This window comes from Zootoca vivipara, chromosome 12 (assembly GCF_963506605.1).
Source record: "Zootoca vivipara chromosome 12, rZooViv1.1, whole genome shotgun sequence".
NCBI classification, from domain to species: Eukaryota; Metazoa; Chordata; class Lepidosauria; order Squamata; family Lacertidae; genus Zootoca; species Zootoca vivipara.
In genome coordinates, this window is record NC_083287.1 from 18,264,838 (window position 1) to 18,279,528 (window position 14,691).

The 14,691-nt window shown below is 43.4% G+C and overlaps 1 protein-coding gene across 5 annotated transcripts in view; it reads left to right on the forward strand.

The window, feature by feature from the left end:
- THRB (thyroid hormone receptor beta) overlaps positions 1-9,803 on the forward strand; it is a 202,731-nt gene extending 192,928 nt beyond the window's left edge. For all 5 annotated transcript variants that reach the window (XM_035128990.2, XM_035128988.2, XM_060280665.1 and 2 more), the window contains one exon: positions 1,377-9,803. In XM_035128990.2, the coding sequence (XP_034984881.1) occupies positions 1,377-1,618 (242 nt within the window). In that variant the 3' untranslated portion in view covers positions 1,619-9,803. The remainder of the gene's footprint in view (positions 1-1,376) is intronic.
- Positions 9,804-14,691: the final 4,888 nt, after the last annotated feature.

Sequence of the window (14,691 nt, forward strand, 5' to 3'; positions counted from 1 at the left end):
TCTGTGAGGACAAGCAAGTCCTAGGTTACAAACTGAACTCTCCAATGCAAGAACAAGATACATTTCTTCCTTTAGGAGGTGGTGGTGTCACCAGAAAAGAAAAAGGTTTCAGTTTTGTTTTTGCATCCGTGTGGTATGCATCGGTTCTGTTCCTCTTCTCTAGGCCTCAAAGCACTGGAAGATCATTACAGTTCAGAAAATGATTCTGAATCTCATGCCCATTCATTGAAACTTAGTCCCACTTCCTTCTTCCGTTCTTTTTATGAGAATTTTTTTTTAATACTGTGAAGAGGAAAAATGAATAATTGTTACTTCTGGATTTTCTAAAATTGTTTTGTGGAGGTTTTTTTTGTTCCACATAAACTAGTAAACAGTTCAGGAGATTGTTGCTCCATTTGTTACGAATACAAATAAATATTATTTTAAAAGTAAAATCTATTTGTAATAATTGTTTGGATATACTATATTTTTAATATGCTAGTTGTCATAATTTTATGCCCATTAAGATTGTCCATAGTTATATTTTATGTTTCTAAAGTAACAGAATGACTTTCAATCTGGAAAAGAAAAAAAATAAGTGCTAATGTAGCATTTTTTTCAATTTTCCCGAAAATTTCTGTTTTCCCCCAGAAAAAAACGGGTTTTTTCCCGAGCTTCAAAATTTCCGGAAATTTTACATCTCTAGTACCTCGGTTTCCGAACGTCTCAGAAGTCTAACATTTCGGTTTTTTGACGCCGTAAACCCGGAAGTAAATACTTCCGTTTTCGAACATGTCTCGAAAGTCAAAGATGCCACGCAGCTTCTGCTGAGTGCAAGTTCTGGAGGCCTAGCTGTCAGCTGTTTTTGAATGTTTCAGAACTCGAACGGTCTTCAAGAACGGATTACGTTCAAAAACCTTCGAAAACCAAAGTACCACTGTATTGTTTTACCAAAACATATAAGGTAAAATTCTCAATTGGCAACCCCTCCTGTGTTCTAGCCCTATGTTTTGCCCAAGAAGACAACCCTCTACCTTATACTGGTTCTCTGAATCTGTGTCAGGCTCGACTTGTATTGGGAAATACCGTGGGAACCTGCCACTGAGCAATATCAATTTCTTAAAATTTGACTGAGCTCTGCAGAAGGTACTGTTTAAGTACTGTATATTCCTGCGTATAAGACTACTTTTTAACCCAGGAAAATCTTCTCCAAAGTTGGGGGTCGTCTTATACGCCGGGTCGTATTTCTTATACGGCGAGTATATCCCAAACTCTATATTTTAACCGGAAAAGTTGGGGGTCATCTTATACGCCCAGTCGTCTTATACGCCGGAATATACGGGTAGCCCTGGGTGGATGTAAGGAAATAACTTATGCCTTTCGTCTAAATTATGCAGATCGTCCGGGTCTTGTCAGCGTCGAGAGAATAGAAAAGTGCCAAGAGGGCTTCCTCCTGGCATTTGAACACTACATTAATTACAGAAAGCATCACATTGCACACTTTTGGCCAAAACTGCTGATGAAAGTGACGGACCTACGAATGATTGGCGCTTGTCATGCTAGCCGCTTCCTGCACATGAAGGTGGAATGCCCAACAGAACTCTTTCCCCCTTTGTTCCTGGAAGTTTTTGAGGATTAAAAAGACTGGAGAGGTTCTCAAAAATCCTATAGCACTACTGGGTGTCTGTCATTTCATTCCATTGCCTAGTATTTTCTCTCTCTCTCTCTTTTGTTCATTTCCATTTTGTTCCACCTTGTTTTTTGTTTGGAGGATTATTTTTGATAGGCACGAATGATGATCTCCCTTCAATGCGGGTACTTGTGACAATTGCATTTGTGTGTTTGTGGGTGTGGGTGTGTGTCCTTTTGATGTGAATCCTTTGGAAGTTTGACATTGGGAATACAAATGAATCCGTTTCGTTCACCAGCATTCAGGTGCTCATAAGCTCACACTCATCACTATTTGGAGAGAGGTGGGAAAATAAGCTGAACTAGTAGGGAAACAAATACTCAGAACTTTATATTTTTTAATTCTGCCATATTTTATACAGTATTATCTCACTTTCAGGACACGAGGTATTTGCTACAATCTAGCAAGTGTTAGGCTCACCTAAGTACCAGCTGAAATCGATAGGACTTAACCATGCTTAACTTTCACCTGATTGCAACCATGGTTTTTAGTAGTTCTTAAGAGAGTACATCTTAATTTAGCCAAAGACTTCCATAATTGCCATCATTGCTTTGAGATCAGAATGGGTATCTTACAAGTAAATAAATAAAACATTTTGTATTTTTAAATCTTTAAAAAAAAATAGGTCAGTGCTCCAAAAAGTGCAGAAAGTCCCTCGTTTTCCACATTTTCCATATTTTATTGGGATGTGTGTACAAAAGTCAAACCTACTAGAATAAGAACTCGCATTTGGAATCTACATTGCCCCAAGTCTTCAAAAACAAATTTGACTTCATGTTGCTAAATAGGGCAAATTGCTATACAGTCATACCTTGGTTCTTGAACAACTTAGTTCTCGAACGTTTTGGCTCCCGAATGCCGCAAACCCAGAAGTGAGTGTTCCGGTTTGTGAGCGTTCTTTGGAACCTGAACGTCTGACGGGCTTCCGCGGCTTCTGATTGAGTGCAGGAAGCTCCTGCAGCCAATTTATACCCCAGATGGGCGGGGTATAAATAAGAAATTATCATATTATAATTAGAAGCCGTGCCTTGGTTTTCAAACGTTTTCGGAAGTCGAACGGACTTCCGGAACAGATTCCATTAGAGAACCAAGGTACGACTGTGTTAATCATCCAGGCTTTTGGGGAGGTGCGGGAGAAACCTGACAGTTTTGGGCTCGATCCATTCATTTCTTATGGGTGCAGGAACTCTGATAGGCACACCAAAAATGTCCCCCTGTAAAATGAGGATGGGGAACTTGTGGTAGTCCTCCAGAAGACCCTTGGCCATGGTGGCTGGAGCTGATAGGAGTTGGCACCCAGCAGCAAATGGAGGGCACAGCTCCCCCGTCACTGCTGCAAGGGCTACCTCATTAATTTCTATAGATGCAGAAAGCCCATAGGCACACAAAAGATTTGAATAAGGCATTTATGAGCGTGTGCGAGCACTTTCTGCATATCTGATGACATCTGTGACTCTGGATTGGGATAATTTAAAGGAAGAGTCATATTTTCTCTGAAAACTCAAGCATGGTGGCATCCAGTTTTTGTGGATCACAACACTCATCAGCCCCAGCAAACATGGCCAATGGTCAGGGATGATGGGAGCTGGAGTCCATGACATCTAGAAGGGGCCATGTCGGCTACTCCCGGAAACGTAGACAAGGGAAATTGACATAGCCCTAAAGTACAAATGCATTTGTCGTCTTTGTACTTAAGGCTCTACAACTTCATTCCAGCAATTTGATGACCATTCCCAGTGGCGTTTTTGACATTGCGGGCGGAATCTTGAGGTGAAAAGGGGTCATCCGAATGCTTTTCCGAGACCCAGATTCAAAAATCATTTGCAGGGGTGGGCTAAATCCAGAGCTAAATTCACGGGTCACATCCGCACTGTGTATTTAATCCACATGGCTTCCTCTGAAGAATCCTGGGAACTGTAGTTTGTTAAGCATGCTAGGAATTGCAGCTCTGCGAGAGGTAAATTACACTTCCAGGATACTTTGCGGAAAGCCATGTGCTTTTAATGTGTGGTATAGATGTGACCACAGAGTATTTGAAATGACTGCTCTATCTCCTTTTATAGTATAAAACTGACCATAAAGGGAAAACAGCTTTAAAAGTTGCGCTAATCTAAGCCCTTTATACTTCATCCATTTCCCTAGTTAAGATAATGGGTTGCATTTTGGACTTGATTTTCCTTTTTTCTCCCACTTCCCTGAAAACAATTCTTTTCCTCTGATATATTAGTAACAAACTGTGCAGGACAAGCTCTCCTGCTGCTGTTTTCCGTTAATCAGGAATCAGTGCGCTTGGGGCTGTTCTGATGGTGATGTTTAAACAGACTAGGAATGCAGTTCCTGGAACCTCTAACTTATTTGCTGTGAACTGCTCTCATTTTTTATATGATGCATCAGGCAGGCCATTCCCTCTTCTCTTCTCTTCTCTTCTCTTCTCTTCTCTTCTCTTCTCTTCTCTTCTCTTCTCTTCTCTTCTCTTCTCTTCTCTTCTCTTCTTCTCCCAGTTCAGCTTATTCTCAAAGTATGCTTTTTGAATCCTTCCATGCTACCCTTTGCATTCACATATCAGTAAGTAGCAAAGGGGATAGACCCTTTCACTGCCTGTCTACAGTCACCCTCATAGTGACTGTAACCCGGGGCAAGGACCCCAGGAAACCTGAATCTAGTCCTTGCCGCAGCCAGCAGGGTTTAGTGCCTGCACTTCTGAAACAACAGTTCTCATGCCACATAGCAAACTGCTTTGGCAATCAAACAACATTAGTTCCAGAAGCGGCATGTGTTACGTCTTCTGTTGCAAGAAGACAATTCCACAAACCCTTGGGAGCCATGTCGGCCCAGAACAATCCCTAGAAGTCTAGACCCAGAGCACCATTGTATACGCTGGAAAAATTCTGTACTCAGGAAGATGTTCACTGTGGACAAAGCGAGAACAGTAGAGTTCCTTTCAGCCATGCTTCATTCCATTAGCAAAGGAAGTCTTTTGAATGCTCATGCACCAAACTGTGTCATCACATAGTGGACATTCAGTAAGTCCATGGCCCCGCAATCCAATACAGAGTTAGGTGTGCTTAAACTCACTGATTTCAATGACTTAGGTTAGGTTGTGATCCATGTTAGCAAATGCCTAAACATGCTGTATATATTTTTCACAGTCTATATCCGGGATTGGCAAGGTTTACCAGCCATGGGCCGGATCACTCCCACGGAGATAGTCTGTGGGCTGGACTGCTGCAGCGCCGGAAATTGCATCTGTGCATGTCCGTGGCGCCAGAAATTGCTTCTGCGCATGCCCAGACGCTGAAAATCGTGCCTGTACAGAAGCAATTTTCGGTGTCTGGACATGCGCAGGCGCATTTTCTAGTATCTGCGCATGCACAGACAAAATTTCCGGCGCCGCTCGGCGAGTCCCTGCGCTGCGTCGTGCCGGTTTAGCGCAGCGCGTGGGGGACTTGCCGAAGTGGGCGGCTCAGCTCAGGGGGGGGGGCTCATGGGCCTGTAAAATGGTCTTCATGGGCCGCATCCGGCCCACGTGCCGCACCTTGCCAACCTCTGGTCTATATGAATAGGGCGTGTGTGTGTGAGGCTCCTAAACAGTCACAGAAGAAACAAAGGCATCATGTTGACTCCTTTTGTTTTTTAACTGCTGCAAAACAAAAGTCCAGGCTGCAAGAGTAATAACCCACATCCATAGTGAAAAGTGTTAACATAGATCAGTTCATGAATGAGGCATCCAAGAAGGCTGCATGATATTCTCTCGGGTGCCAGATACGTCTACAGAACCTAATATCACCTGTCCCCAGAGGGACAGTTGTTGCCATAAAAGAGACAGTTGCGAGCTTTTGTTTCACAAGCTTCTGATAGCGTAAGAATATGCAAAGTTTCAAAGTAAGCTTCACCTGGTCTCTTTCACCAGCTTAAGTCATTTGAAAACGCTTATCCAAAAATTCAATTGGATGAACTCAGGGATTATTATTTATCAAAAGATGAACAAATTCAAAATAGATCAAGCATCTGCCCAGATAAATGTGTCTTGTCAAATACAGTGGTACCTCGGTTTACAAGCACAATTGGTTCCAGAAGTCTGTACTTAACCTGAAGCGTACTTAACCTGAAGCAAACTTTCCCATTGAAAGTAATGGAAAGTGGATTAATCCGTTCCAGACGGGTCCGCGGAGTACTTAAACTGAAAATTTTCAAACCGAAGCGTACTTAAACCGAGGTATGACTGTACCTGCTTTACAAATATTACAGGCAAATACATCGCAAGTTGGAACTGGCCCTCGTCAGCTTACTTAATAAGGAGATAAGTGGAGTTTGAAAGTGCTGCAGTTCAATCTACGCAAACATCCATCTTGCTTGCAAGGCCTATGGAAATAGATGTGGGTGAGCAGTACTAGGGTGTCATCCAGACAATGGACTGCTGATAACCTCATGGTTATTGCACCCCACGGTCTGTAAACCTTTCCTAGCATACTTTATACAAAACGTAACCTCAGGCTGCAATCCTGTGCCCAGTTACCTGGAGTAAGCCCCACTGAATGGACTAGGACTTACTTTTGAGTAGACATGTTTAGCATTGCACTGTTAGTAAAGCGGAAAACCACCCATGATTGGTATATCAGGCATGGCCAAATTTGGCCCTCCAGATGTTTTGGGACTACAACTCCCATCATCCCTAGCTAACAGGACCAGTGGTCAGGGATGATGGGAACTGTACTCCTAAAGCATCTGGAGGGCCAAGTTTGGCCATGCCTTGTATAAGTGGAGGACTCGCACCATCCCTAACCCTACAGAATCAAGTATGTATGCTGAATTTCCATCGTGGTGCCCCAACTCCTCCTTGGCCTTGCCAAATTCTTTTAGCAGATGCTAAACTGGGCAGTTGATGATATCAGAAAGGCAGGCCCTTCCAAGTCCTGTCTTGGAAGTTTCCCTGTTTATTCCCATTTCTCAGCACGTATCATCAAGCACGTGTGGGGAATGTGTGGCGTAACCATCTGAATTCAGCATTGCTTAATATAAATTTTGAAGACTCGAGTCACCAATTCCTGCATGCGGAGGAAACATGTAAATTTTAAAACTGGATTAATAGGGAACAAATGAGTTATGTGAAATGAAATACGGCAAGGGTGTTGGGTCTGGGTGCATCCTTAAATCCATTTAGTCAGGAGCTGTCTTGCTTGAAAGGCTTCAGCGCCCCAAACACACAAAGACAACTGTCTCCCTTCATCACATCTCTAAAAAGTAGCTCCAGGGTAATAAGATGAGAACCATTTGGCATTTTCTTGACCAAAATCCCACTTGCCAGTTCTTGCTTGAGTCATTAGCCATGGAGGCTGCTCCATTACCAAATGGGACGCTGCCCCATCAATCTCAGTTCCTCCAAGAAGACCTGCATGTTTTCTATCTTACAACTTGTCCAGGGCCTGGTCTCGGCTACTTGCTTCCTCCGCCTTAGGCTCCTACAAGTCTGCCTCTGCCTTGTAGGGAGAGTCAGCAGGGAGGAGGATGGGGACAAAACCAAAATTAATTGGCTCCACCTGTCACTGGCTCTTGCTCTGCCTACTGCTGGCTTCCTGCCTTCTTCCCTCTTGGTCCTAGTGGGCAATAAGGGAAAATATATTAGTACAGTCAAACCTCGGTTCCCAAACGCCTCCATTATAGTACGTTTCGGCTCCGGAACGCCGAAAACCCAGAAGTAAGTGTTCCGGTTTTTGAATAATTTTGGGAAGCCGAACGTCCAACGAGGCTTCTGTTTGAGTGCAGGAAGCTCTTGTAGCCAATCGGAAGCCACGCCTCGGTTGTCGAACGTTTTGAAAGCCAAACGGGCTTCCGGAATGGAATACGTTTGACAACCGAGGTTTGACTGTATGCACATTTTCCCTAACGGTGCAAGCAGTGGCTTGTGGGTAGCCAGTTTAGGTCAGGGTGCAAGGTAAAACGTGACCCTGCTCACATTTTCTGCCTTCCAGCCCCCCCCCCAGTCCACAAATATATTAATGCTGAAATCATATGCATGTTTACTCGCAAGCAAGTCCCATTCAGTTTGGTGGCCCCTGCTCTAGGCTGACAGCCTGAAAGTTAAGGAACATCAATTTATGGGGCTCACCAGTGCTTTTTTTCCTGGGGGGTATGCAGGGGTACTCATACCCCCAAACATTTTGTGAACCTTTGTACTTTTGTCCATTTACTGTATTTATTTTTCCCAATTTGAACTATAAAATGGTGGTTTTCTTGAGTCAAAATGAGTGTAACTGCTAAACATTTTTTAAGGGGAAAAAGCACTGGGGCTCACCTACTCTGGCCCAATCTGACTTTTAATACTTTCTCCAAACAAAAATAGTCATCACCCTCTGGAGGGATGTACCCAATGTTTCCTTTGCGGTGGAGGAAAAGCATCTTCTGCCAGAGACAAGAAGGCTTCCAGCCTAACCAGCTGGCCCCATTGCACATCCAGCTCCATAACTTTCCCATTGTTTTCTAAGGGCAGGGGAACACCCTTTCCCCCATTTGCAACAAGGAATCCCTCTGTTCACATGGCGCATTTCCCATCACGGATGAGAACGGGAGGCGATTTCCGGCACAGAGCTGCGGGTGGCACTTTAGGACTACTGTCCAACATCATAGGTCACTAGTTCTTTGTTACTCAGTGTTCTAAAGCACCTTTTAGACAAAAACATTAAGTGGTAGTTGGTTAGCAAAGCACACTATGCTTCAGAGACACTTAAGGCTGCAACTCTAAGCATGTCTACTCAGAAGTAAGTCCTACTTAATTCAATGGGACTCGCTAGGTAAGTGCAGCCCAATTCACTAAGTTACCATCAAGTCATCAGTCACAACTCGATAGCCATTTTGTACTTCGGAGACGGTCTAGCAAAATGTAAGGGTGTTAAATCCTTATTTCAGTCACTCCAGTTTTTACATTTGTAGCTCCACAGGCTTTTCAGCGATTTCACTGTTCATTTACACCAGGGAGCGAGAGCAGAATTGGGACCTATGTTTGAGTCTTTAGTTTGTTTAAATATGTGTGGGATATTTTTTTTTTTTTTAATGAACATAGTCCTCAGTCCTGCCAAGGTTGGTAAACTATAAGGTTTTGTCAAATCATGGCCAGCGTCTTGGGTAGTAGATTTCAGAACCGACTACTCATAGTGGCAAATCCTACACCCAGTATTTTTTTCTGTGTGGGTTGAGCCTTTTGACAGGACACAACAAAGATGATTTTTTTACACTGCACAGCGTTTATTTCTGCTTGTTGACAGTGCCACATGGCTCTCAATTTTGCTTTCTGCTCTAGGTATAGTAGCAAGTGGAGTGTTCTCTATATGAAAAAAACTCCTTATTAAAAAAAAGTGTCATCTTTACTGTTTCTTGCTCTAAACAAACAGATGTTTAAGCTGCACTGGGTTTGTGTTGCAACTGAGTTCTGTAATTTCTTGACAATGTATTTCTATGGTGAGATAGCAGTTTCTTAAAAGTAACAACACTGTGCCAAAATACAGATGTCGGAATTTAGACATTGGACATTTGTGATTTTATCTTTGTGCTAAATAATCACTCCATCGCAGAGCAGAGCACAGAAAAGAAGAGGCAAAATCAAAACGGGATTGGAAGGAAGATTATTACTCTTCCGGAATCTGCCTGGACAAAGCTACTGACTGCAAGAGGAGCATGTCATTGCTAGTGATGTTATCTTTATGCTCTGGAACTCTTAACTTGTAGGTGTCATGCGGACTTCTTCTCGCTGCATAAATCATAAGCAAAACCAACCAGTCTTACGGTTTTCAGAAACAGCTTGCAAGGCTAACCCTTTCCCCCACTGTCAGCAATGAGAATCAAAACCAGGGAAGACGTGTTCATTTTTTGCTTTGTTTGAAAAAGTCAGTTTGGTCTAGGTCAGGGCTGAGGAATCTCTGGCTTTCCTGATGTTCACGGACTCCAGCTCCCAGTAGCCTCAGATAGCGTAGCAAGTGGTCAAGAACAATGGGAGCTGGAGTCCATTCACAAGCGAAAGGCTGAAGTTTCTCGGTCCTTCATCTAGGCGGTAAGAATTTTAGACTGTTTGGTTCACCAACATTTCCCCGCTCTGCTAAGGACCTACTGGGTGACCTTGGGCAAGTCACTTGTCTCTCAGCCTTATATTCCAGAATTGCCCCTTGCCTCGCACGGTCGTTGAGAGGTTCGGGAGACAAAACATTGCAAAGACACTGTGCCCTGGGGTGTGCTACGTTAACAAGCAAGTTTTCTTCGCCTGCCTTTTTGCAACTCTGGAGACAGCAAAGACCTATGCGAGAAGTTTTGGGTTGTCCTGTTATTATTGTAACTTTATTCAAATAACTAGATTTATCAGATGCTCCCTTTTGATACTACTACGATATGACCCTTATATAAATTTTTATAGAGACACGATATCCTAGAGCGGTAGAGGTTTATTTTCCACGTAAAACATTTAAAACAAAGCGAGCACATTTATTTTAAAAACAAAAATAATGTTGCTTTTTTAAAAAATACAATTTTAAAAAATCACAATGACAAAAAAGGTATGGCCTTTTCTCACAAAGTTTTTACTGTGTTGTATAAATGTTAGCAAATGCAAAGAGTCTGCATTGCTTGTGTGTATTGATCCACATTCAACGATGTCGCCTTCAAAAGCAATATTGTGCAAGTAATAAGCTGTTTGTGACTGTCTATTTGCACAGTTTACCTAACTTTTAAAAGCGAACCCTTATTTATGCACAAGACAATCAAATGTAAATCTACATTGCGGTGTAGATTGAATTGATGTAAATTACTGAGCACAATGTTAAACATTAAAAAGACACTTTATTTAATTACACTAGTGTTGGATAAGATCATATCAGGGCATGAATGAGTAATTTCCCCTCTTGTTTCTTTATGTTCTTAATTTTAAAATTCCTCAAAATGGCTTCATTCCCCACCCCCACCCCAATATAATGCTATGTTCTTTACAAAATAAAATTAGGAAAGGTTCTGGTGAGTTTTAGAGTTGCCTTTTCTGTGTTTTGGAGTCATGCCCTGAGGCTGTTTGAAGTTACATGAATTTATTTGAAAGACAGAGAATTCTGGAATAGGATCTTTTTTTATTATTAAAAAAAATGTTTTGTTCTGTTCTGTTCTGTTCTGTTTTGTTCTGTTTTCCAAACAGTGTTAAGTGATATGCTAGATGGGTAATATTTTTTCAGCCTAAGCTATATTAAAATATGCGATCACAAATGTTTTAAACTATCTGAAGAGAAAATTTGTATATTTGGGGGAAGAATATAATTTTTACATAGCTTTTGTATGCAGATATTAATATGTAATTATGACTATAGTGGGCATAGATTACTGTGTACGCTTGAATTCTAAAAAGAAAAAATCTTATAACTGATCAGCGGTTGGCGTCTGTTTCTTCTTTAAGGAATTTTAAATCAGCTTGTTGGAGTGCTTGGGGACTTTTAAGCATCTCCTACCAGCACCGATGTGGTGCTGCCTGGATTGAAACCCAAATGGAGCAACACTCCCTGCTGCATCATTCTTCTAAATGCCTTGCTGCACCATTCAGGTGGAGCCGGGGGTCAAACCACTGAGCCTCTTGGGCTTGCCGACCGGAAGGTCGGCGGTTCGAATCCCCGCGACGGAGTGAGCTCCCGTTGCTCCGTCCCAGCTCCTGACAACCTGGCAGTTCAAAAGCAAGCCAGTGCAAGTAGATAAATAGGTACCGCTGGGGTGGGAAGGTAAACTGCGTTTCCATGCACACAGTGTCCCATTTGCGCCAGAATCAGTGTCCCATTTGCGCCGGAAAGCTGTCTGTGGACAAACGGCGGCTCCCTCGGCCTGAATGCGAGGTGAGTGCTGCAACCCCATAGTCGCCTTTGACTGGACTTAACCGTCCAGAGGTCCTTTACCTCCTTTTTTTTTACCTTTACTGCTCACATCTATCCTCTCAACTTGATAAGAGTATTCACACATTACATTAATCAAGTGTGCGCTATGTTGAGCTGCACAAATAGTGGAGCTGTACGCCTACTCTTGCACTTCGGTTCATATACAGCCTTCAGTTAGTGGACAGTCTGTGTTCACACCAGCTGAGCTGTACACATCAACAAGTGTACCTTCTTTCACACAGGCCCATGCACCTGTGCTCAGGGTAATTTGTGAGCAAGCTTGGTGCCAGCTAAAGAAGGTTGCTTCAGCCTGCGCCAGTTTCTCACACTTTGGAAAAAGGCTTGTCCCAAGGTTGGGAACTCTCTCAAGCCTTGAGACACAATTTTTTTAAAAAAAAAAATATGCATCCGTCTGTGTGTGTGTGTGTGTGTGTGTGTGAATCCCACACTCTTATTATTACAAGGGCTGGGCAAAGCAGGTCTTCTCTCACTTTCTCAGGCCACCAAAGTGAGAAGGCATTTTTGGAAACATTCTCAGGGAGACTCAGAAGAGTGCACTTTTTTTTTTTAGGAAGAGGGAGGTTCCCAAGAAAAGGGGCAACTACATTTTTGCTTCTGCTTACAAGTGACTGGAATATATGGCTATACATAATATAATTTCAGAAGCACCGTGGGCAGAAAAAGTTGGTTCAGGTCCTACACTCCAGAGCATGAGAAAACAAGCTTGCTCCATCTTCCATGCGACAACCTTTTAGATATCTGAAGGTGGCTATCATATTGCCTCTCCGTGTCCTATCCAGGTTTAACATACCCAATTCCCTTAACTATTCCTCATAAGGCTTGGTTTCCAGACCCTTGATCATCTCGGTTGCTCTCCTCTGCACACATTCCAGGCTGTCAAAATCTTTCTTAAATTGTGGTGCCCAGAATTGGACACTAGTGTGATCTGACCAAGGCAGAATAGAGTGCTACTTATTACTACCCTTGACCTGGACATTATACTTCTGTTGATGCCTCCTAGAATAGCATTAGGTTGGGTTTTTTTGCTCCTGCATCAAACTAGTGACTCATGTTAAGCTTGTGGTCTCCTAGGCCTCCTAGATCCTTTACACATGTACAAAGCAGCAAACATTTTCTAGAAATTTTATTGACATGTTCTGTATTTCAGGACACATTTAATGACTTCCATTTTATATGTTCTCCCCCCAATCTTCTAAGCTAAAAATATACATAGGGGTTGTTTTAGCAGATTACGTGTTGACATAATCAGTTTGATCTCTCGTGGGCAACGTTTTAACATTTCCTTTGTGCGCTTTGAAACAGAAATTAGCACTCAAGGAGGTCTAATGTTATTGAAGTCACACTAAGTGGCCTGGGCATTCTTGCCATTAGCCTGAACTCCCACATTCTCTACAAAGTATTTCAACTAATACAAATAGGCCTGCCAATCAGTGCTGGAATTATTGTGGGGGGAAGTGGCCAGCCCTATTGTCTTTTGCAAGCTCCCCCGCCCACGCCCAGTATAAAGTAAGCATAGCATACATAGTGTGTATATGTGGAAAAAAACAGGATCAGGCTCCGAGGAATCAGAAGAAAGGCTATGCAGTCCTGATACTATACAACTTTTCAGGACGTTTTTAATGTTTCATGTTTTATTATGCTGAGGTCCAGCGCCGAGGCCCATCTGTCAGTTCCCTCAGTGCGAGAAGTGAGGTTACAGGGAACCAGGCAGAGGGCCTTCTCGGGAGTGGCACCCTCCCTGTGGAACACACCCTCCCATCAGTGGCGGAGCTTCATGCTCCGGCACCGGGGGGGGCAGGTGGGAGTGGGGCTGGCACGTGTCCCAGGGGTGGGGTGCACCGCCCACAGGGATGTGGTTGTGTGTTCTGGGGGTGGGGTGTGTCGCCCGCAGGGGCGGGGCACATGTTCTGGGGGCGTGGCAAGCCACCTGCGGGGGCGGAGAACCCAGCACGGGGGGGGCAGCCACGACGGAACCCCACCAAGATCACACTGCCTGGGGCGGTGCGCTCCCCCTGCACTCCTCTTCCTCTGCCAGTGCCTCCCATCAGATGTCAAGGAAATAAACAACTATCTGACTTTTAGAAGGCAGCCCTGTTTAGGGAAGTTTTTTATGTTTGATCTTTTATTGTTTTTAATATCCTGTTGGAAGCCACTCAGAGTAGCTGGAGCAACCCAGTCTGATAGGTGGGGTACTATATTATTATTATTATTATTATTATTATTATTATTATTATTATTATTATTATTATCTGCCAGAAGACCAGTATTGCCCATTGCATTCATAATAAATACAATAAAACCCAACTCCAGCAGTGCTCTGGAACAACTAAACCAGGCATCCCCAAACTGCGGCCCTCCATAAGTTTTGGCCTACAACTCCCATGATCCCTAGCTAACAGGACCAGTGGTCATGGAAGATGGGAATTGTAGTCCAAAACATCTGGAGGGCTGAAGTTTGGGGATGCCTGAACTAAACAAATCTATCAGCGGCAGCACCCTCTTCATCAAAATGCATAATTTCAGGTCCAAACTAATTCCTGTGCAGAACCACCTGCCTGTAAGTAATTCTGACTTCTATGATTTATGTTGACACCCCCACTCCCCCCCTTTTTTTTTAAAGGTGCATTTGGTTAGGATCTTATTCAGCAGCCAGACCAATCATAAGTCTCATTTTTGCTGTAAAGATTAGGGTTGTTTGGAACCAATTAACACTTGAACTCACAGCCTTCAAGGATTCTACTCTATGTGATCTAACCACTCGGCCAGTACCATTTCCTGGCTGTTTGCAAAAGGATGTGCTTCGTAACCTCATTCTACTGTTCTCCCACTTTCCAAAAACACAGCAGGTTGCACAGCCAAACACATTCACAGTTCCAGAGGCCCGTCACTTGCTACAAGCATTTTCTGAGCTCACACTATACCAGAGCGCGACAGCGAGGTTCCTTCTGTGTGCAAGGACAAGGTTTACCAAGTCAGCTGGAAGTTGAAAAGTAACACGCCTGGGATGCAACAAGGTCTGCAAAGCTGAATTAAGCACCTCGCGGCCTTGACGTGGGCGCCTTCGAGAAACCTCCGCCAGATCCAAAATGCAGCCCCTCGCTTGCGCATGCAAGACTA